This window comes from Pyrus communis, chromosome 2 (assembly GCF_963583255.1).
Source record: "Pyrus communis chromosome 2, drPyrComm1.1, whole genome shotgun sequence".
Classification (NCBI taxonomy): domain Eukaryota; kingdom Viridiplantae; phylum Streptophyta; class Magnoliopsida; order Rosales; family Rosaceae; genus Pyrus; species Pyrus communis.
Window position 1 is genome coordinate 1,999,312 of NC_084804.1, and position 23,068 is coordinate 2,022,379.

Consider the following 23,068-nt stretch of genomic DNA (forward strand, 5'->3'; position numbering starts at 1 on the left):
TACCTTTTGGCTTCTGGCCTTGGAATGTTATTCCTAGTTTCCCCAAAAAAAAAAAAAAAAAAAGAGAACTCTACACTAGTTTCTAGTACTACATACCCTGATAAATACTTGATGCACCAAATCATCCTAAGTGCCAGCACTTGTACCATCTGGTTTGGCGAAGGGAATTAAATCATAGGCAACATTGTACTTTAATTTGCCCATTGCAGCGTTGAAGATGTCAAATTAAACGTCCAAATGATCTGAAATTTTTCGACAAATTAAATGTAATGGTTAGATTCAGTTTTTGAAAATTAAAAAATAATTGTTATAAGATTTGAGAAATGTGGGGTGTATGTACAAAATATAAGGTGTATAATTGTATATTGAGAATGTAGAGTGTGGGGGTATTATGGGAAAGTATGTTGGGTGTATTAAGATAATTTTTAAGTGAAAAAGCAAATGTGGAGTTTATTCAACAATTTGTGGGGTGTTAATATATAATAAGCCTTTCAAAATGATAGAAATATAATTGACTGAATTTTATTTTTTAGAATTTGTAAAGAATTTGAAAGTTTTCTTGTTTTGTTAACCTAAAAGAACGATCGAATTTGAATAGGATTTTTTTATTTTTAAACTCTCACTTATAGAAATTTAGAAATGACATTCATTTATATGGATTTTAAACATTGGATTCCCAAATTCCAAATTTTTTTTTTTTTCAGGCGAAAAATTAAAATTTCTATGTTTATAAATTCAAAACAAGAGAATTTGTGCATATCAATTTATAATTTCTAACTTTTGTCAAAATTCCAAGCTTATTTTTGTCATAAAAAAAAGTTAAAAACTATAACTTGTTTTGTTAAGAAGGGGAATTCACACACTACCTGTCACGGCCAAGATTTTTGTTTACAATTGAGAATTTCAATTTGTTACTCACACGTCTTCATGTTTGATCTAAAATTTAAACATTTGGGCCTCGTTTGGATTCTAGGATTTGAATTTGAATTTAAAATCTTCACCTACAAAGAAATCTCAATTTGAGTACAAATACTTTAAGAAGTAATGCAAAATCTCTACGAGGCCTGAAAAGTGCAAACTCAACGAGCTTCCATAACTGTTACTGTTACATCATTTACAGAGGAAGCTCCTCTAGATGTTGAAGAATCCGGACCACCAGTTTTGAAGCTAAACGCTGCCTTTTTTGGATGTGGAAGATTCGTTTCATTCCCCAACATGAACACAACATCTAGCATGGTTGGCCGGTCTGTTGCGTTTTCTTGTACGCACAAGAGCCCAATCTGAATGCATCTCATAACTTCGTGAGTCGAATACGACTGGTTCAGTGACAAATCAACTATGTCCAAGACTTTTCCTTCTGTCCACAAGTCCCATATCTGAAACAAGTGTGAGCACAATGTTTGGATCATTGGACTATTCAAGAGTCAGATTTATCATTTGAAAAATTATCTGCTTACTTACAAGTCCAACCAAATTCAAAGAGGTGTTTTCGTATTGGAAACTGTTCTTTTTGCCGCTAATGATCTCTAGTGCCAAGACTCCGAAGCTAAACACATCGGATTTTATGGAATATAGCCCATCCATAGCATACTCCGGTGACATGTAACCGCTGCAATCACACATTATCAGTATTAAAAAACATATCAGCTCTAGAGTTCTATTTCAAGTGAGAGGAGAGAATTACTAGGTGCCAACAACTCTGTTCGTGTTTGCTTCAATTTGGTCATCCCCGAACATTCTTGCCATGCCAAAATCTGATATTTTTGGGTTCATTGAACCATCCAGTAAAACATTGCTTGCTTTCAAATCCCTGTGGATTATTTTTAGTCTCGAATCTTGATGAAGATATAGGACGCCTCGAGCAATCCCAATGATAATTTGAAACCGCGTTCTCCAATCTAACAACGACTTTCTGTTTTTATCTGAACACAACACATAAAAGCTTCTATTGGCTACAAGTTTAGGATCTCTTAATTTCAGCATGTATTCATAGATCGCATACCGAAAATGCATAAGTCCAAGCTGCGATTCGGCATGTATTCATAGATTAGCATCCTCTCTTCTTTATATATGCAGCAACCCAAAAGCCTCACAAGATTTCTATGCTGAAGCTTTGCTATAAGCATTACTTCGTTCTTGAATTCATCTACGCCTTGTCCTGAACTTCTCGATAATCTTTTGACAGCTATGTCCTGTCCATCAGCTAGACATCCCTGAAATCACAGTGAAGACTCGACAATCTTAATGACAACTTCAGATCGATATAATGTTTACATCCAATTCTGTCTTATCTGCCTCAATGTCACAGAGCTTATGTATTGGTATATTTGCAGCAGATTAAACAAAGTACACGGAAGCGTATTTCACATTTTATTTGAAGCCACACAACGCTGAGACGCTCAAAATGTTCTAGGGAAAGTACCTTATATACCGTGCCGAAGCCGCCATGTCCAAGCATGTTAGCATAAGAGAAGTTTTCTGTGGCTGCAACCACAGTGGTTAAATCGAAAAAAGGTAAATCTGTGTCTCCTCTGTGTTCATCAACCTCATTTTTTATTGGCAAATCTTCATAGCTTCGTACACCAGAAGCAGCGGGATCATTCAGAAATCTAGGTTCTCCTCCTCTCCCTGTTTCAATTCCATTGAAATTTCAGGGTATAAAAAATTTCACAAAGAAAATGAAATTTGAGCTGAAATAAAGCTGATAAACAAATTTACAAGACGATAGAAGGGGAAACTTTTCCTTTTCGCATACCTTTCCTGCTCCTTTTCCTGAACCAACATAGAACTGCGAGGATGAGCAATGAGGCGACAGAAGTTGACACTACCAATATAATAGCCAGTCGCCTTCTCCCTCCTGACTTGTTTTTATACTGAGCTGAAAAAAAGAAAAAAAAAAAATCAATTCACTAGTGCTATGAATGGTATGAAGTTGAAACATGTAATTGACGCAATCTGTAGGAAAATAATGTACCTAAAACTACTGCATCAACGCGAACGTACAAATCTTGCCCGCCTTCTGTGAACTGCTTAGTATCCATCAAATCTCTATACCATGTCATGCATCCAGTCCCTCCATTCCTCACATCTGCACTCGCATATGCCAAGCACGAGCAGTTGTTCAAGCACTCCTCCTCGCACGCTTCTAAGCTCAAATTATTCTCCAATTTTATAGAGGACGTGTCTGGAACCTTTACATTCTCCAGCTTCACAAAACCCTCACCGTTCCTGCACATGGACGGCGAGGCCTGAGGCCTCTTGCACCCATCTGTCCCATCTCTTAAATCCCAATCCTGCAGTGAGGTTGGTTCATATCCGGGGTAGCATGTGCAGTTGAACCCACTGTTGGTGTAAGGATTGCAATTGCCAAATTGACCACACTTGCCATAGCTGTCACAGGCATCCAATGGTGCCGACCAAAGCGAAACCCACTGGTGCTGCTTGTCCTGCCATGATAGCTGGTTGAGTGTTCCCGACCCGTCTATTGTGATCACCGAGTAAATTGAAGGGTCAAGAACAGTCCACCGCACAGCAATTTCATCTTGGTTGTTCACAAAATTGATCTTAAACACAACGTTCCGCTGCACGGCAGGTATGCCTCCCCATTGAATCCCGTTCCACTGTCCTGACCTCCACCACTTAGCGTCATCCTTGTACAAGATCAACTGAGGCGATCCATTCGGGTCCATTCTCAACGAAACATTCCCCGTCCCAGGATCATTGTCCGAGTTCCAACACGTGAGGAACCGGTTTATGCCACTTCTTCTGTCCAACCCGATTTTCATATTCGAAAGAAGAATATTTGTAGGGTGATCAGTACTCTGCCAAAAAACATCCTGGCTGCCTTGTTGAGCCAAAACAAGGCTTCCCGAATCAAGAATTTGCGCAGAAATATTACCGTTGCTCGCTGGTGATATCGAAACATTTGTTGACCACAGAGGAACAAGGCCTTGGCTAGTATTGGCTTGTAGCACTAGGTTTCCATCAGAACCTATTGAGAGAACTCCTGAGCTGCCATTGATGGGATTATCTCTGTTGGCCACCCACACAACCAAGTCTTCCGAAAATTTGTACCAAAATCCGACATAGCGGTTGGTAGATGTCCCGGGACTAAAGAATCCCAGGACAAAGGTCTCGTTCTTGGACACCAAGAAATCACCGTCTCCGACAGGTTGATCAAATTTTATGGTGTCCAAGGAAGAGCAGAGCTGGAGAAGGAGGTGCTGAAGAACTAAAACATTTAGCAGACCTTTCAGAAAATTCATTATTGCAGAACAAAGGTTTGCCAAAGCACTACTGATTACTTGCTAAATGTATTAATATTGGTTAAGTAATCTTGTAATTATTATTTGTTTGTTTAATCCAAAAATTAAGTAAAAGATACGTAAATAATAATTTTTGGTCCACCACGAAAGGTACTCGTGGAAGAAAACTTGGACACAGACTCCACATAGAATGCAACGCCTTCTGGACTTTGAACAATTTGGTTGGATGTGGCCTCTTAAAGTCAAACATTTGCAGCATTTTTTTATTAGAAAATCCCTGCATAAAATTTGGAAGTTTCGTCAGTGAGATGGCGGAACGACATTGTTTGGGTTAGCCAGGTTGGACTTTTAAGGGCATACGAAGTCTCATTTTTGTTTAGTTTAAACTTTTTTTAATAACTGTTTTGGAGTCATTAGAAATAGACTTCTTGTTCTCTAGTGTTTTTTTCTTTTCTTTTTTTCTTCCATATTATTAGAAAAAGGAACAATAGCCTTTAAACTTCGGGGTTAACTCATTGTCATAGTAAAAATGTACTTGAAGTTTAGTTTTGAAGAAAAAAGACTTAGCAATCTAAACTGTTACGATCTGGTTGTTATTATACTGTATGTGAGGGATTTTTGTATATAGTGTGAATCGTAAATGTCTTTTTTCTTTTCACTAGCATTATAATTTGTGAGCAGAACTAAGCTAATCAAGGGCTCCTTTTTCACTAACATTATAATTCATGATTTATTTTTATTTTCCATTTCTAGGCTGATAAATAAAAAGTATATGGAGCAAATGTGTATGGGATGATTTAACCAAAAGGAAAATTAAAACAAAAAATGCAAAAGATTTTTGTTTTCACCTTCAGGTTTTTGTTTTATATAATCTCTTGTATTCCTTCCTCTTCCTTCCCACAGCTTCCCTTTCTCTCTTTTTTTTTGGCTCTATCTGTAGCACAAAAAAAATTAAAAATGAAATAGCTAACAATCGAATCTTAAGTAAATCATTTTAGAGGAAATTTTCTGTGTGAGACAAAATTTCGTTTTGAATTTCTGCTATTTGGTACAAATTTTATGTCCAAAAGACAAAAATGTCACATAGAGGAAAGAAAAATTTGTACCAAATAGCGGAAATTTATGTCCAAAATACAAAAATATCACACAGAGGAAATAAAAATTACTGCATCTCCAGAAATGTAAAGATAAAAATTGGACTTGGTCAGGCATGAAGGTTGACCATTTCATCAAGTTCAGGACCAAATTTTAGCAGAAATTGACACCATGGCCCCATCACTCTCTGGGACTAGTGTTTTTACAGCCTCAAAAAATCCACTTTGGAAATTTCCCCAAAAGAAATTAGAGATGTTCCAACTCCCAACAACTCTAGCACTAAAAATACTAAATTCCTTTATAATATATATGTTATTGGTGGCGGCTGGTGGGCGTAGGACTTTTAAAATGTGATGAGGACAATAAGTCTTAAACCCGAGTCATGGTCGGTTCTCCCTTTCACATTTCACATTTCACATTTCACATTTCACATTCTAGAGCAATGATCCCAAACATGAACAGACCGTCCTCAGTGGAGCAGATGAGTATATATTATTGAAATCAATTAATAGCCAATAGCTTCTTAATACCCGTTTATGCTTGATGGAATCGTGATGTCATTTTTTATACAAAAAGAAAAATTATATTTTTCTTGAAAAAGATAGAAATTCTTTAATCTAAACTTTCTAATTTACGTCAATCATCCAACCCTTTTCACACCAGCCCCACATTTCCTATACCCTTTAACTTTAATGGCCTATATGAGTGCCCGCACGGAATCATCCCTCATGGTTTCAGCGACAATCTCTCTTATTTTAATTAGTGACTCTTATGATATGATTATTGCATGAAAGTATGATTTTCTTCTCTTTTAATCTCTCTCTTCTTCCATTCTCTCCTCTCACACTATTCTTTTTGTCTTATTCTCTATATAAAAAATTTAAAACAAGATGTACACGTAGCGTAATCGTAACCGTTTAAATAAGAATGAATAAAAGAGAGGAGAAATTAAAAAAAGGAGAAAATTCTACTCCTATTGCAAGAACGATCTCAGGAAGGTCATATGACGCCATGCTCAACCTAGGCGTCTAGGCCCCATGGTTGAATAATCTAGACAGATAAACCGTTGACAAAACAAACACATAAAAATCCAAAACTCCTAATGTGATGTAACTACCGACGGCTTGAAGCAGATTATTAGCCAAAAGTGAGGATTATGAGTTTATATGGATTTTCGTGCTATATATAGTATCAACCCTTGTGGTTTCTTTAACTGACATGACATTCAACTTACATATGTATGATTTATATTCAGTTTTTATACTAAGGACATAACGTTCAACTTACACGGTGTATGTTTTATATTGTAGTATATTCAGCTTGTCCCTACCTTGGACATGTCCATTCGTCTTACACCAGATAGGACTGGTTTATGATTACATTTTCAGCTTACACTAGTTACCACCACTAGTGTATGGAAGTAAGCTATACTACCAGACTTAGGGGCAGAGATCTTGGCTTCAAGGTAACTTGCGACAGCCCTAATCAGTTCCTACTGAGTAAAACCACTCCCTTATGTCCTTTTAGTTTGTATTAACGTCCATCTGTGAATGGATGAGAAACTAAGGAAGTTGCGTTGATAGCAAAACTTCAACACAGGAATCTCGTGAAAAATTTTAGGCTATTGTACAAAGGGGAATAAAGGATGTTAGCCCTTAAACAGTTGCATATCCACACATCTTTTTACCTCTCATACATTTATCTTAATTTCCGTTCATTGAATCAAATGAATTGAAGTAGATTAAAATACAATATTAAGTGTGGAACGAAGGATGAGTGTGTGGGGGGAGCCCCACCCTTTTGGTATGTCCAAAAGTAATGAAGCATATATTTGAAGTTTGTGCTAAAATATACTAAATGACGATTACATAAAAACCAAACCTATCGTCTCGATGCAGATCACAGAAAAAGGTCCTTGATGGATTGGAAAAAAAAACGCTTTGGAATTCTGTATCTTCATCAGGACTCAAGACTTAGAATTATGCATATGGATCTAAAAACCAGCAATGCTCTTCTAGATGCTGAGATGAACCGGAAAATTTCAGATTACGGCAAGAATTTTCAATGGGGATCAACTGCAGGATAAGACCAACAGTCATTGGAACATCGTAAGAAAAATGAATAATTACTTAGCTACTTAAATGATGAGTAGGAGTTCCTATTCAAAACTGTTTGTGGCCAAGTTATAGAATTTCATGTTTAATATCAAAATCATTCATCTTATAAATAACTCTATAAAGATTGTCTCTCAAAAAAAAACAATTAATAAAGTTGTGTAGTCATCAAAATGTATAAAAACAAAGGAACGAGATTGGTAAAAGTACTAGAAACCATCTATGTATTTCCTACAATAAATTGACTAAACGAACTTATTTTTAATTTATTTTTTACGAAGATGATCTTTACATAATGATTCATAATGGTTTAGGGTTTTGAGTAGTGAGTAGAAGTTCCTAGGAGTTTCTATTATTTTAAGTAGGAGTCTCTACAAAATCCTGTAATTCAAAAACAAAGAATTTTGAGTTGGAGATCTTACTAGTTTTCAGAGTCAACGTATTATTCAAGAAAAAATCAACAGTCAACTTTGACGGAACCGATTAACCGTCAACATCCAACTCTCCTGGATCTGAGTCGTGCTTGGCGGTTGCCGGGCAAATTATTCAAAAAAGCAACAGAAATTCCAACAGAAAAACATAAACATCAGCGACAATTCTTCATCGTGGATACAAAATTTTGAATCCCCAGAAGAGAAATGTTGTTCTTCAAACCTCTGTTTCTGTTCTTCCCCCTTCTCTCGCCACTCTGCGCATCCCGAATCCCCAGAAGGGAAATGTTCTTCAAACCTCTGTTTCTGTTCTTCCTCCTCCTCTCGCCACTCTGCGCATCCATTGACACCATAACAGTCAACCAACAGCTCAAAGACGGCGACTCTATAGTCTCCAAAGACATAAAATTTGAGTTGGGATTCTTCGGGCCCGACAACTCTAGTAGTTCCAGGTACGTCGGAATCTGGTATGCAAATCAACCGGAAAAAACAGTTGTTTGGGTGGCAAACAGAGACAACCCCGTCAACGATAGTTCCGGAGTTCTAGCAATTAACAGGTACGGAAACCTGGTTCTCTCTGCTGCTGGGAACATTTCCATTTGGTCAACGAATGTGTCTGTCGATGTCCAAACCAGAAGCACTTTTGTAGCCCAGCTTTTAGATTCTGGAAATTTAGTGCTTTTCCAGGAAAATAAAAGTGAGAGCTTGATTTGGCAGAGTTTTGATTACCCAACCGACACTTTACTTCCAGGAATGAAAATTGGGTTCAATTGGAAAACTGGTTTGGAATGGAAATTGACATCATGGAATTCCGAAAAGGACCCTGGAACCGGGGACTACAGTTTTAGGGTGGTTTCCAATTCAACTGCCACCCCTCTAATTGTTGTGTTTAAGGGTTTGAGCAAGTATTGGAGATCTGATCCCGGGGTGTGGCCGAATTTTGTAAGCAATGATGAGGAAATGTACTATTATTTTACTCCGAGTGAAAATGGTTCTGTAGCACGAGCGGTTTTGAGGGATTATGGATTGTATCAACAGCTGAAATGGAGTGATGCCGATGATCGGTGGGAGGAATATTGGTCTGCACCCAAATATCGGTGTGACAAGTACGGACAGTGCGGTGTTAACAGCATATGTAGCCCTGACAACGTTAATCTGTTTGAGTGTGAGTGTTTACCTGGTTATGAACCGAAATCTGTGAATGATTGGAATCAGAGAAATGGGTCGGATGGGTGCGTGAGTAAGCGAATTGTGGGGTCGAAATGTGGGAATGGGGACGGGTTTGTGACGGTTCAAAGAGTGAAAGATCCAGATGCATCGATAGAAGCACAGTTGGTTAAAAGCATGAGTGATAAAGAGTGTGAGCAGGCGTGCTTAAACAATTGTTCATGCACTGCATATATGAGCTTAGGGCGGGAAGGGCGGATTGATTGCATGACATGGTATGATGATTTGATGGACATTTTAGTGCGCACAGAGTTGGGAGGAGACTTATATGTTCGCGTGGACAAAATTGAATTAGGTAGTGATTTCGCTGGTCTTGTTAGGTGTCCTTACTGGTTCTGTTTTTCGTGGTTTTCTAATCCTTTGTCCAACTCGAATGTGTAGGTAAGCATTCCAGCAAATCAAAAGGTTTTTTGAGACGGAGGGGCGCTGTGGTTATTCCAATAGTTTCGGTACTGGTGGCATTGGTACTAATCATTGTGTTTGCCTGCTGGCAGCATAAGAAAAAGAGTAAAACAAAAGGTTTGAGAAGTAGTTGTCCCCTCTGAAGTGTTTAACGGTTTGATCTAAATAAAAGCAATGCGATTTCATCTAAATGAATGTCTACAATTGGTTTATGTGACAGCACAGACTACATGGAGGTAGATGAACTTGAGGAAACTAGGAGACACCCCGAGTTGCAATATTTCGACCTGAGCACCATACTAGCGGCCACAGACAACTTCTCGCCCGTTAATAAACTCGGCCAAGGGGGTTTTGGCACTGTTTATAAGGTAAATCCCAATTTAGAAGTCCTGCACATTTTTTGACTGTATGATTTCTTCTGAGCAGTATAATTTTGTTCTGTTTCTTCAAGTCTCAGAGTATTTCTTTTTTCATTTTAAAGCATGAAGGCCTAGTAGTAATTGTAATACTGATTCGTTGCTTCAGGGCCAGTTACCAAATGGTCAGATTATAGCTGTGAAAAGATTGTCAAGAACTTCAGGACAAGGGGTTGAAGAATTCAAAAATGAAGTTGCACTGATAGCAAGACTTCAACACCGGAATCTGGTGAAACTTTTAGGCTGTTGTATAAAGGGAGAAGAAAGGATATTAGTCCTGGAACACTTGCCAAACAAAAGTTTGGACTACTTTCTTTTTGGTATGTCTACAGCAAAAGATTCATTTGTTCATACTGTTTCGAATATACTTGAAGCTTCATAGCGAGATATATAACATTTATTTAAATAAAGACAAATATCTTGTGCAGATCACAGAAGAAGGTCCTTGTTGGATTGGGATAAGCGTTTTGAAATCATCAATGGGGTTGCTCGTGGGATTCTGTATCTTCACCAGGACTCAAGAGTTAGGATTATCCATAGGGATCTAAAAACCAGCAATATTCTTCTAGATGCTGAGATGAACCCAAAAATTTCTGATTTCGGCATGGCAAGAATACTCCATGGGGACCAACTGCAGGACAAGACAAACAGAATTGTTGGAACATAGTAAGAATTTTACTTGTGCTCAAACATTTATTGATGGAATGAATCACCAAATATTCACATTACACAATCAATTTAACTATAAACTATTATTTGGCTTTAACATTTTCTTTTCATCATATGCAGTGGCTATATGTCACCAGAATATGCAGTGTTTGGAAGATTTTCAACAAAGTCGGATGTCTTTAGTTTTGGGATCATATTATTGGAGATTGTAAGCAGCAAGAAAAACAACGGTTTATATCAGGAGGATCATTCCATGAACTTGATAGGACATGTATAAAACACTAATTTTTGTTGCAATCTACCCCTCGTACTTTTTCGTGCCTTGTCTCAAATGAAATTACTGTCAACTGCAGGTTTGGCAGCTGTGGAGAGAAGACAGAGCCTTAGAAATTGTGGATTCGTCATTAGAGTCAAATCAGTCCGAGGAAGTCGTGAGATGCATTCAGGTTGGCCTTTTGTGTGTGCAAGAAGATCCAGAGGACCGCCCAACCATGGCAGCTGTTGTTGTCATGTTAAGTGGCGAAGCATCTCCTCCAGTACCTAAGCAGCCTGCATTTGTATTCAGAAAAAACCCCTGCAGTAATGCTGATCCATCAGTTTCGAAGGAATCATGTTCTATAAACGACCTGACAATAACTAAATTTCAAGCTCGATAATGATGCAGCAGGCTCTTTTGCTTGCATAGTTATCGAACTTCTATTCTTTTTATTTCCCTTATAATTGTCTGTTCCTATACTGCTGGCATTTGTTGGCCTTTGTATGACACACCGGAAATGCATTAGAAAGCAACGTGCGGTTTCAATGTATGCGTAAGCGATTGGAACACGAATCTTTTGAGCAATGATGAGAGAATACGGATGCAGTCTAAGCGATCGGGAGTTTGAGCTCAGATGACTTAGCAATTTTAAGATATTCGAGTACCTTTGAATTTGAGTGACTTGATCATTTCACTGTCTTTCTTGTTGCAATAATTCTGATACTTTATTGTGGTTGAAGGTGGAGAATATTTCATATTTGTCAAATTGCAGATAACCCTTGAAACGTTCAAAAGCCAGATCCATTTTATTTATTTTTTTGTTATATGGTTCTCTTTGGTCTTTCCAGTTTTTTTAACTTCCTGTGGTTGAATCACAGTCAACGTAATTAGAGTCGGAGAGAGACTTCCATCAAATGGGGATATCAAAAATAGCAACAATGTGAACGTATAGGTACGAAAATCACAGAAAAATAATTAAAATCCATTGATTCAAACACACAGATGCCCCGAAAATGTATATGAAAGTGTTGCTTGTGGTTTTCCTCTTCCGATTTGCACGTCCAGGGAAATCATCAACATGTGAAGGACGGTGACCTCTTATTCTCCAATAAAAAAAAAAATCACACTTGGGAGTATTAATAAATCACCATGTTGTCACCTTTCATGTTCATTTGATTATTCTTCTTTGAGAAAGGGATTAACTGGTGGTTTCGCCGCTGTAGTCCACCTTTCCAGAGAAAATGAAGACTTACAAAGACATTTCATCCTCCCCTGGCCACCATCCTGTGGTTCACAGGCATTAAAAATAAACTCAGGACATGCTGTGTGGAATGCGGGCATAGAATTTGTCCCGACCATTGGGTCATCCCATGATGGTTAAGTTCATTTTACCATTGGTATAGCTTATGTATGCAGTGAATGTAAGTCTTGTAGCCTAATGCTTATCACCTAATATTCAAGGATTATTAATCTCAAATGATTAAGATTGTTCAAACGCACATCACCGTATGTTTATGTTAGTAGTTGAAAGAGAAATTCTGTCTTATAACCAATATAACATTCTAGTCAAATGACGATAAATTTGTGAGAATTAGGACAAATCCTATGCTGTGTGACATTATGAGACGCGGCGAGTATTGAAGGACATTATGAGATCGTGGTGTGATTATGATTGTGTCCGTTTTGGCAGCGGGTCTGCTGTCCCTAAAATGAAGTTGAGTGCGTATTAAATGGTATGACACGTGTTAAAAATGATAGAAGAAATACGGAGGAGGGAGACAGCACTGAGCCGTCGGTTTTGAATTAATCAAAATGAGGGTACTTATTATGACCGGATGATTCCAAATAAAGAAAAATCAATATCCGAAGTCTTGCGGGGCGATTGAAGCACAAAACTCTAACCGATTATTCTTCGACGAAACTGATATGACTGTCAACATCCGAAGTCTCCTTGACTCGAGCCATGCTTGCCAGTTGCCGGATAAACTACTCAATCCAAATAAGCAGCAGAAATTCCAAGAGAAAAAGATAAATATCAGGGATAATTCTTCATCGTAGATGCGAAATCCCAAATCCCCAGAAGAAAAATGTTATCCTTCAAGCCTCTGTTTCTGTTCTTCCTCCTCCTTATGCCACTCTGCACATCCATTGACACCATAGCACTCAACCAACTGCTCAAGGACGGCGAAACTCTAGTCTCCAAAGACAGAAAATTTGAGTTGGGTTTCTTCAGGCCCGACAACTCCAGTAGTTCCACGTACGTCGGAATCTGGTATGCAGATCAACCTCAAAAAACAGTTGTTTGGGTGGCAAACAGAGACAACCCCGTCAACGATAGTTCCGGAGTTCTAGCAATTAACAGGTACGGAAATCTGGTTCTCTCTGCTGCTGGGAACATTTCCATTTGGTCAACGAATGTGTCTGTCGATGTCCAAACCAGAAGCACTTTTGTGGCTCAGCTTTTAGATTCTGGAAATTTAGTGCTTTTCCAGGAAAATAAAAGTGAGAGCTTTATTTGGGAGAGTTTTGATTACCCAACTGACACTCTACTTCCAGGAATGAAAATTGGTTTCAATTGGAAAACTGGGTTGGAATGGAAATTGACATCTTGGATTACGGAAAACATCCCTGGAACCGGGGACTACAGTTTAAGGATAGTTTCCAATTCAACCGCCATCCCTCAAATTGTTTTGTTTAAGGGTTTGAGCAAGTATTGGAGATCTGATCCGGGTCCGTGGCGGAATTTTGTGAGCAATGATGAGGAAATGTACAATTATTTTGCTCCGAGTGATAACGGTTCTGTAGCACGAGCGGTGTTGAGGGATTATGGATTGTATCAGCAGCTGAAATGGAGTGATGCTGATGATCAGTGGGAGGAAACTTTTGCTGCACCAAAATATCGGTGTGAGAAGTACGGACAGTGTGGTGCTAACAGCGTATGTAGCCCTGACAATGTTAATATGTTTGAGTGTGAGTGTTTACCTGGGTATGAACCAAAATCTGTGAATGATTGGAATCAGAGAAATGGGTCGGATGGGTGCGTGAGTAAGCGAATTGGGGGGTTGAAATGTGGGAATGGGGATGGGTTTGTGACTGTTCAAAGAGTGAAAGATCCGGATGCTTTGAACGCACAGTTGGTTAAAAGCATGAGTGCTAAAGAGTGTGAGCAAGCGTGCTTAAACAATTGTTTGTGCACAGCGTATATGAGCATAGAGTGGGAAGGGCGGATTGATTGCATGACATGGTATGATGATTTGATGGACATTTTAGTGCACACAGAGTTGGGACGAGACTTATATGTTCGTGTGGACAAAATCGAATTAGGTAGTGATTTTGTTGGTCTGGTTCAGTGTCCTTACTAGTTCTGTTTTTCATGGTTTTCTAATCCTTTGTCCAACTCGAATGTGTAGCTAAGCATACCAACAAATCAAAGGGTTTTTTGAGGAGTGGCGCTTTGGCTATTCCAATCGTTTCGGTACTGCTGGCATTGGTATTAATCATTGTGTTTGCCTGCCGGCGTCATAACAAAAAGAGTAAAACAAAAGGTATGAGAAGTAGTCGTCCCCTCTGAGTTGTTTAATGGTTTGATCTAAATAAAAGCAATCCAATTTCATCTAAATGAATGTCTGCAATTGGTTTTTGTGATAGCACAGACTACGTGGAGGTAGATGAACTTGAGGAAACTGGGAGACACCCCGAGTTGCAATATTTCGACCTGAGCACCATACTAGCGGCCACAGACAACTTCTCGCCCGTTAATAAACTCGGCCAAGGGGGTTTTGGCACTGTTTATAAGGTAAATCCCAATTTAGAAGTCCTGCACATTTTTTAACTGTATGATTTCTTCTGAGCAGTATAATTTTGTTCTGTTTCTTCAAGTCTCAGAGTATTTTTTTTTTTTTTTTTCATTGTAAAGCATGAAGGCCTAGTAGTAATTGTAATACCGATTCGTTGCTTCAGGGCCAGTTACCAAATGATCAGATTATAGCTGTAAAAAGATTGTCAAAAACTTCTGGACAAGGGGTTGAAGAATTCAAAAATGAAGTTGCGCTGATAGCGAGACTTCAACACCGGAATCTGGTGAAACTTTTAGGCTGTTGTATAAAGGGAGAAGAAAGGATATTAGTCTTGGAACACTTGCCAAACAAAAGTTTAGACTACTTTCTTTTTGGTATGTCTACAGGAATGATTCATTTATTCTTACTGTTTCTAAAACTATGCCAAACATACTCGAAGCTTCATAGCGAGATATATAACATGTATTTTACATAAATAGAAATATCTTGATGCAGATCACAGAAGAAGGTCCTTGTTGGATTGGGATAAGCGTTTTGAAATCATCAATGGGGTTGCTCGTGGGATTCTGTATCTTCACCAGGACTCAAGAGTTAGGATTATCCATAGGGATCTAAAAACCAGCAATATTCTTCTAGATGCTGAGATGAACCCAAAAATTTCTGATTTCGGCATGGCAAGAATACTCCATGGGGACCAACTGCAGGACAAGACGAACAGAATTGTTGGAACATAGTAAGAATTTTACTTGTGCTCAAACATTTATTGATGGAATGAATCACCAAATATTCACATTACACAATCAATTTAACTATAAACTATTATTTGGCTTTAACATTTTCTTTTCATCATATGCAGTGGCTATATGTCACCAGAGTATGCAGTGTTTGGGAGATTTTCAACAAAGTCGGATGTCTTTAGTATTGGGATCATATTATTGGAGATTGTAAGCAGCAAGAAAAACAACGGTTTATATCAGGAGGATCATTCCATGAACTTGATAGGACATGTAAAAAACACTAATTTTTGTTGCAATCTACCCCTCAAACTTTTTCATGCCTTATCTCAAATGAAATACTATCAACTGCAGGTTTGGCAGCTGTGGAGAGAAGACAGAGCCTTAGAAATTGTAGATTCGTCATTAGAGTCATATCAGTCCGAGGAAGTCATGAGATGCATTCAGGTTGGCCTTTTGTGTGTGCAAGAAGATCCAGAGGACCGCCCAACCATGGCAGCTGTTGTTTTCATGTTAAGTGGCGAAGCATCTCCTCCAGTACCTAAGCAGCCTGCATTTGTATTCAGAAAAAACCCCTGCAGTAATGCTGATCCATCAGTTTCGAAGGAATCATGTTCTATAAACGACCTGACAATAACTAAATTTGAAGCTCGATAATGATGCAGGCTCTTTTGCTTGCATAGTTATCGAACTTCTATTCTTTTTTATTCTCTTATAATTGAGTCTGTTTCTGTACTCTTGCGTGACTAAAAGTCCTAGATGATCTGCACAGTATATCTTGTTTGTCTGTGAAGTGTAATCATATAATGTACCTTGCGAAGTGAAGTCATACCTTTTGAAGAAAAACTTAAAGCACATAAAGTGCTTAGCAGTAGCCCAAGTGGTGAGGGTGAGTAGAAATATGGGTTAGGATTAGGCTAAGTTAAAGGATTTCATTCCGTCCAGTGTAACCTAAAAAAATTAAATCGTGCACGGACGTATGCACTGTTTTTCTCTGTCTCCGTCTAATGTTGTTATCGTGACTTGTTTACAGAATGTAGTTCTCCCGGATTGCTTGAGAATGACGACGAATCTGTTTGACCTGCATTCCTTCCTAGCCAAAAACTAGGGCTTTTAAAAGTCATGGTGCACTTTTCCCTTTTTAATATAAAAAAAAGGCGTATCAATTTAGCACACCAAGAAACTATGAAAAACTTCTTGAAGCACAAGAAAAAAAAAAGCCACATTAAAAAAGTGCAATGTACGAAGACGGTTTTAAGAAAGGACGATACTTGTATCTTGTGCGATTACTGGGATTGCCTTTTTGCATGAAACGTATTTACACGTGTTATTGAAGAAAGTTGAGGTTCTATCGTAAAATCAATTGGCAATACAAGGAATAGCCCAACTGACACGCCTCGATCCCAATGTCCAGAGGACAGTGGGATGGCCACGTGTTGGGTGACACCCGAAGGTGACGCAAGTCATTTAATGAATGCATATGCTGAGAACATGTGAAACATGCATATAAATTTCATGCGAAATACATAAGGTAATATTCTATCGTCAAATAAGTGATAGTGATAATGCATGACATGTTCAAAGCATACATCTAATTAAGAATACAAGCGGAATGTGCTATTACAAGTGATGTCAAAGTAGAGAGGGTGGCACGATGTCACTGGTAGGGAAAAGCCTCGTAGCTCTAATCGTACGCCACGTTCCTATGTCCTGAAGGGGCGTAAAACAAACATGAGTGAACCAAATTGATATATAAATAGTACGAACATAATTATTCAACAATGTACTAACCCCTAAAGTTTATGAAAATTCATGTAACATAATATGTAATAGGTTTTCCGAAAACTCTAGCATGCCATAAAACCTTTCATAAAACATATATCGTATAGTGTGCTAAATAATGGTATCATGTATCAGTATCTCACGGCTGAAGTCACCAACCTATGCCTGGCCGAAGCCAATATAAGTATCTACCGGCCGAAGCCACCAACCTATGCCCGGCCGAAGCCAATATAAGTATCATCGTCCGTAGGCAGAACATTGATCACTAGACAAACACAAAATCATTGAATATAATATTTCCAACATAAAAATATATATCTCAAAACATCTTCATAGTATATAGTCATCCATCATATATATTACAAAGAGTGTAAAAACATGTTCATAAATAGTAAATAGTCATCCAATCTATACATAAATTCGATAACGTATGTTATTCCAAAATATTCTCAGTAAAGCATGATAATCATAAAGTGTAAATCTAATTTACTCATAAAACGTAACAATTAAATCATGATTTTCATGTATGCATTTCTACTATTAAAACATGCATTTTAGAAGGGGTCCACTTACAGATACTCTGTCATCGAAAAGCCATGCGAAATAGGAAGGACGGAAATGCCGCTAATAAACGCACCTAAGCACATAAAATGTCCAATTAATAAAACTATACTACAATGATTGAATTTGGGAAAACGGACATAAAAAAGATTCAGGACGTCGAATTATCCTAAGAAGGGTCGTAAGTAAATTTCAAAAAAGTCAACACATGCCTGTTTAACCCGACCTGGAGGAATATTCCAACTGGATCGGGTCAAACGGGCCTGGGGTTTGGGTCAAACCGGTTCAATGGGCTGGGCGGGGGCTTAAAAGGTTTTGGGCTTAAATCTACCGGGCCAGAGGCCCAAGTTCGTACGGCCCAAGGGCTTAGGTCCATAAGGTTTATAGGGTGGATGGGTTTGGAAACTGGGTTGAGCCTAAGGCCTGGGTTCAGGCCTAAAGGCTTGGCCTAAGGATTTGGGTTGGGCTTCAAGGTTTTGGGTTGGGTTCAAAGGATTTGGGTCGGGTTGACCCGTTTTCAGGTTAGAATTGGCCGGTTTCTGGGCACCACTTCAAAACGCTTATAACTTATTCGTTACTCAACCAAATCAAGTGACCCAAAAATAAAAGTTGTAGTACTCGACGAGATGAAGAGATTGGTACCTTGCACGATGGCTAACTTACTGTGTTTTGACCAAAAAATGCCTTGAAAGGGGCAGTGCTCACCGGAAAATTTGGAAAAGCTAGTTCGAGCTATTTTTTGCGATTCACACATAAACACAATTTAAAACAAGCCTCAATCTAACCCTAAAACACATCCCAAGAGTTTCTAGAAGCTTACCAACTTCAGAAAATTACGAAACACGTTGGGAAAGACGATGAACAGTGACACCATCATTGTGGAGTTCCACGGTGTGGGGTGTGGGGTTCTTGAGACCTCTACGTCCAGTGATGAGGTCTGGGGTTGTTGTTGTTTGTGTGAGTAAAACTCAGTGGAGAGAGGGAGGGTTGACAAAGAGAGTGCACGGGGAGGGTGGAGCAAAAGAGAGGATGTGAGAGGTGAGGGAGAGAGAGAGAGAAGGATAAGAAAATCCCAAAAAGGGAAAGGGGGATCCGGGTGAGGTGGGGGATAAGGGGTGACACGCCCCGACCCCGATATTCCTCGAATACCAAGATAGGCACGTGCTGGCCGACACCCGAGGGTGACGAAAGCCATTTATTGAGTGCAAATGCTGAAAACAAGGGATAAATAAGGTTTATAAATATAAAAGAATAATGAATATGTAAATAAGGACCGTGTTCAGAGCACACCACTAATCTAGAACACTAAAAGAAAATAATAATAAAATTGAATGAAACAAAGGAGTGGGTCCTACACCGAGAGGACTCGAAGATGCCGATGCGGAAGTGCCTGGACGTCGGGATTGTATGCCTCGATTCTAAGTCCTGAAGGGGGCGCAAAACAAACATGAGTGGACCAAGTTGATATATATATAATATAAAACAGTTATCAACGTACTAACCCCCAGGTTTTATGAAAACACATATATATAATGAGAAACATAGGTTTTCCGAAACCTAGCATGTCGTGCAATGTCTCAAATCATCATTCGCATAAAATAATAATCACTAGTGAATGTCCAATATAACACTTCAGGCCCCATGCCGGCTCCCCGTCTCTGAGCACACAGTCAGAGGAAAATGCACTTCAGGCCCCTTGCCGGCTCCCCGTCTCTGAGCAGACAGTCAGAGGAAAACACACTCCAGGCCCTATGCCAACACCAAACCGTCGCCCGGGACGGACCGGATCTATCCCTACGTCCCGTAGCGGAAAGGACAACTAGGTAAGTACAAAATCAGTGAACATACATATATTGAAAATCAACTTCATAGTATAAAGTCATCCATCATCTATACTATAAAGAGGTGTTCTAAACATGTTCTAAATATCATATCGTCATCCATCAGATATGCTATAAGAACATGGGTTATAGGAAAAATAGTAATAATTCAAACTAGCCTCAGTAAGCATGTTATCTCGTAAAACGTTCATAAAACATAATCATAAAGTCATGCTTTTCTGTGTATGCAATTCTACCATTAAAACATGCATTTTTAGAAGGGGTCCACTCACAGTACTTCGCCGTCGAAAAGCCACGCCACTTAGCGAAGAAGGAAACGCCACAGATAAACGCCCCTAAGCACATAAAGGGTACATTTAGTCAAACTCTACTCAAACGATTGAATTTGGGAAAACGGACATCGGAAACGGGTTCAGGACGTCGAAATTAGCCTGGGGGGGTCCCGCACGAAAACCCAAAAAGTCAACGGTCAAAGTCAACGTTGACCGTTGACCGGTCAAAGTCAACGCTGACCGTTGACCCAGTCAACGGTCAACGGGTCACGGGTCAGGTCAACGGGTCAGGGTCAACGGGTCACGGGTCAGGTCAACGGGTCAGGGTCACGGGTCACGGGTCACGGGTCAATGGGTTTGGGCTTGGATCCGGATTGGGTTAAAGGGTTTGGACTTGGGTTGGATCCGGGTTTGGGTCTAAGGTAATTGGGTTAGGTTTTAGGTGGGTTGGGTTGGGCTTGAACCCATACGGCCCAAAGGCCCACAACAGAAAGGGTGATGGGTTTTGGGCTAACAGGCCCTAAGGCCTTTTGGGTTTTTAAAGAAACAAAATAAAAATAAAAATGGAAAGGGTTAGGGTTTTGGGCCAAAGACCAAACAGGCCTAAGGCCCGTGTGAGGGTGGAGAACGGCCCGAAGGCCTGGGTGCGCCGGAGACGCCGGAATTCGGCCGGAGAATTCCCAAGCTCCGTTGGAGCTCAAAACTCAACCAAAACATGTCATTCAATATACCAAATTGAAGCCCCGAAGGTAAGGAATCGAAATATACCCTTGGTTCCCGTCATTGTGGTCGGAGTTGGCCGGAAAACAGCCTGGAAGCCACGGGTGTCCGCCGGAACTGAGTAAGATTCAAATGAGCATAACTTCTTCAATACTCAAAGAAATTAGGTGAAACAAAAAGGAAAGTTGTAGTACTCAGCGAGACGAAGAGATTGATACCTCGCACGCCGGCCAACTCGCCGTGGTTTGGCCGGAAATTGCCTCGAAAGGGGCGGTGCTCGCCGGAAAACTGGGAAATGTCTCCGAGGTTGTTTCTTCATGGTTTGACGTCCAAAACACAACCATGGGGTTAGAAAAGAGTTATAGGTGTGGGCATGGGTGTGTGTGTGTGTGTGTTCTTGTCGGAGGAAGAAGCACCGAGAGGGGGAGAAAGGAGAGAGAGCACGGGAAGAAAGAGAGAAGAGAGAAGAGAAGACTTTTCAGAAATAGAAGAAAAGAAAGGGAAAGGGAAAGGGAACGGGGAACAAAAACAGGGGGTGGGCCCCCCTTGGGCTCACCAATTAAGGCTAAAAAACAATTTTAAAAAGGAAGGTATCCCCCAAACTTACTGAAAATACAAAAATACCTATTTTCCCACGTAAATCCCGGGACGGGTTATTACAAGGGGACAAAAATCCCATGTGGGTCCCACGGTTCGTAAGGGACGAAACACAAAAATATCCGACAAAAAGTACAATAATTTGGGACGGGGTTTCACACCAACTACTTATAAGCACATGCAAGCGTTCAGATCAGCATGTTCAAACTTTGTTGTTGCTTTGATGTTTCCTAATTTGGCAACTACAATAATCAAATAAACAATCAGAGGTTAAGATCCAATCTCAAAAGAGTAAGCTTGCAACTAGTAAATATGCTTAACTGCTACCCCTCTATATCATTATCTGTCTCTTTCCCCCTCGGTTAGCTTGCAATCTGTGAAAAACGTACACTATGGCAACCAAGACATTGATAAAACAAATAGCCGAGAGGCTGGCAATTAACTTTGTTCGCTTTCCTTGACCTGAAAAAAATGAATTTATAGTACGAAATGCATGAGACAGAAACTAAAGATACTGCATATTTAAGTTGTTGTGTAATCACTATTATAACTTACCAAATTTTGTGTGTTGGAGGCGAATAAAAATATCTTGTCCATTAGACGAAAACTCCTGAATATCTATTAGTTCGTTGGACCAGATCAACACCCGATGTTGTCAACATACGCGTAAGCCAGGCAAGTGCAATTACTGAGGCATTGTATCTTGCACTCTTCTCTATCCAAGAACAAAATTAATTCATGAAAATCTGGTAGTTTTACACTTGATATCTTTGAAAACCCGTCTTCATTTCCTCTCGAAGCAACTGACTGACTTGTGTTACTTTCACAAAACAATTTGGCTTGCCTCACACACCCTCCTGCACTGTTTCCTCTGCTCCATTCCTCATGTGACTTCAGCACGAACCCTTTCAAAAACTTGCAGATTGGAGATTCAGAAGATTTGCAAACCCCAAAAGGGACACATGCTCCATACTTGTCACATGGATTCTTTGCCGCTGGGGCTTCCCAGAAAGTTTTCCAGTTCTCGCTATGTGTTGTATGCATAAGCCTTAATACACCTTCGGAAGAGATGTCCATAAATGCTTCAATAGTTTTAGCAAACAAATTAAAAGAGAAATACTTTGTTCCCTGCTGCGCATTATCCTCAAGATTAAATCCACTTCGATATTGATCATCCATTCCTGGCACGCCGATGAACTTTGATGTATCCCACGGCCCGCTTCTCCAATAGGGAGTCGATCCATTGATCCAAATAACCAACTGTGATGGCTCCTGCTGTGACAATCCAACCAAGAACATCCCAGTTGACGGATCATTCTCACTTTTCCAAGAAGTCAACAAATTCCTCGTTCCACATTTACTATCGAATCCCACAAGCATTCGCGGTAGAAGCGTGTCGCTAGGATAATTAAAGCTCTCCCACAAGTACCGATCAGCTGGTACACCTACATTAAATTTGACAACAAAGTTTCCATTGTCCAAAAGAACTGCAACTGCTGCTGAACCATTATTCTAACTAGATGGCCTCGCCGAGAAATTGGTAGCCCAAACAGAATTCTGTTTGCCATCGACAAGCTCCAAATTCCCATTGCTGCTGATTGTCAAACCAACCGAGGTATCTGTAACTGCAAGAGGCTTTTCTCTGTTGGCAACCCACACGACTTTTCGAGGAAGTATATGTTTGTACCATATCCCCACGTACTTGTTAGCAGAATTATTAGGACTGAAGAATCCCAACTCGAAAACGTTGCCTGCCGAGACGAGTTTGTCCCTGAGCTAACGGTCGCAACAGAGTTATGTCGTGAACTTCTACGGCACAAGAAACCGGTGACAGAAGAAGCAAAGTGAAGAAAAGTAAGATGAAGAAAACACAAAAACTTTGAGTGTTA

At 39.6% G+C, this 23,068-nt stretch overlaps 4 protein-coding genes and 1 long non-coding RNA gene across 5 annotated transcripts; 2 read left to right on the top strand and 3 right to left on the bottom strand.

The window, feature by feature from the left end:
* Positions 1 to 863: 863 nt before the first annotated feature.
* LOC137724528 (G-type lectin S-receptor-like serine/threonine-protein kinase At1g11410) lies at positions 864 to 4,330 on the bottom strand. The gene is made up of 7 exons (XM_068463288.1): positions 2,975 to 4,330; positions 2,756 to 2,878; positions 2,423 to 2,628; positions 2,003 to 2,213; positions 1,685 to 1,922; positions 1,462 to 1,609; positions 864 to 1,376 (listed from the first exon to the last, which is right to left on the bottom strand). Exons 1-7 carry the CDS (start codon positions 4,263 to 4,265, stop codon positions 1,080 to 1,082), a joined length of 2,514 nt encoding a protein of 837 aa, XP_068319389.1. The 5' UTR covers positions 4,266 to 4,330; the 3' UTR covers positions 864 to 1,079.
* A 3,741-nt stretch (positions 4,331 to 8,071) lies between these two features.
* On the top strand, positions 8,072 to 11,990 carry LOC137724529 (G-type lectin S-receptor-like serine/threonine-protein kinase RKS1). The gene is made up of 7 exons (XM_068463289.1): positions 8,072 to 9,427; positions 9,514 to 9,651; positions 9,760 to 9,902; positions 10,060 to 10,270; positions 10,379 to 10,616; positions 10,740 to 10,890; positions 10,973 to 11,990. The coding sequence occupies exons 1-7, from the start codon at positions 8,113 to 8,115 to the stop codon at positions 11,273 to 11,275; spliced, it is 2,499 nt and encodes an 832-aa protein (XP_068319390.1). The 5' UTR covers positions 8,072 to 8,112; the 3' UTR covers positions 11,276 to 11,990.
* A 778-nt stretch (positions 11,991 to 12,768) lies between these two features.
* Positions 12,769 to 16,518, top strand: LOC137724530 (G-type lectin S-receptor-like serine/threonine-protein kinase RKS1). Its single transcript, XM_068463290.1, has 7 exons — positions 12,769 to 14,199; positions 14,286 to 14,420; positions 14,529 to 14,671; positions 14,836 to 15,046; positions 15,168 to 15,405; positions 15,529 to 15,679; positions 15,761 to 16,518. Exons 1-7 carry the CDS (start codon positions 12,963 to 12,965, stop codon positions 16,061 to 16,063), a joined length of 2,418 nt encoding a protein of 805 aa, XP_068319391.1. The 5' UTR covers positions 12,769 to 12,962; the 3' UTR covers positions 16,064 to 16,518.
* A 2,450-nt stretch (positions 16,519 to 18,968) lies between these two features.
* LOC137724531 (uncharacterized) lies at positions 18,969 to 21,027 on the bottom strand. Its single transcript, XR_011067451.1, has 4 exons — positions 20,801 to 21,027; positions 20,631 to 20,699; positions 19,863 to 19,925; positions 18,969 to 19,174 (listed from the first exon to the last, which is right to left on the bottom strand). It is a non-coding gene; the product is annotated as an uncharacterized lncRNA (long non-coding RNA).
* Positions 21,028 to 21,818: 791 nt separating this feature from the next.
* On the bottom strand, positions 21,819 to 22,559 carry LOC137721594 (G-type lectin S-receptor-like serine/threonine-protein kinase At1g61390). Its single transcript, XM_068460673.1, has one exon. It carries the CDS (start codon positions 22,557 to 22,559, stop codon positions 21,819 to 21,821), a length of 741 nt encoding a protein of 246 aa, XP_068316774.1.
* Positions 22,560 to 23,068: the final 509 nt, after the last annotated feature.

Bases quoted from the DNA above. Each gene is read 5' to 3' on its own strand.
- LOC137721594 (XM_068460673.1), bottom strand. From the start codon at position 22,559: ATGCTTGTGGGATTCGATAGTAAATGTGGAACGAGGAATTTGTTGACT.
- LOC137724530 (XM_068463290.1), top strand. From the start codon at position 12,963: ATGTTATCCTTCAAGCCTCTGTTTCTGTTCTTCCTCCTCCTTATGCCA. The intron at 14,200-14,285 runs GTAGTGATTTTG...TCGAATGTGTAG, and splicing joins TGTGGACAAAATCGAATTAG to CTAAGCATACCAACAAATCA. The intron at 15,680-15,760 runs GTAAAAAACACT...TATCAACTGCAG, and splicing joins CCATGAACTTGATAGGACAT to GTTTGGCAGCTGTGGAGAGA.
- LOC137724528 (XM_068463288.1), bottom strand. From the start codon at position 4,265: ATGAATTTTCTGAAAGGTCTGCTAAATGTTTTAGTTCTTCAGCACCTC. The intron at 2,879-2,974 runs GTACATTATTTT...TCTTTTTTTCAG, and splicing joins CGTTGATGCAGTAGTTTTAG to CTCAGTATAAAAACAAGTCA. The intron at 2,214-2,422 runs GTACTTTCCCTA...CTGTGATTTCAG, and splicing joins GCTTCGGCACGGTATATAAG to GGATGTCTAGCTGATGGACA.
- LOC137724529 (XM_068463289.1), top strand. From the start codon at position 8,113: ATGTTGTTCTTCAAACCTCTGTTTCTGTTCTTCCCCCTTCTCTCGCCA. The intron at 9,652-9,759 runs GTTTGAGAAGTA...GTGACAGCACAG, and splicing joins GAAAAAGAGTAAAACAAAAG to ACTACATGGAGGTAGATGAA. The intron at 10,271-10,378 runs GTATGTCTACAG...TATCTTGTGCAG, and splicing joins TTTGGACTACTTTCTTTTTG to ATCACAGAAGAAGGTCCTTG.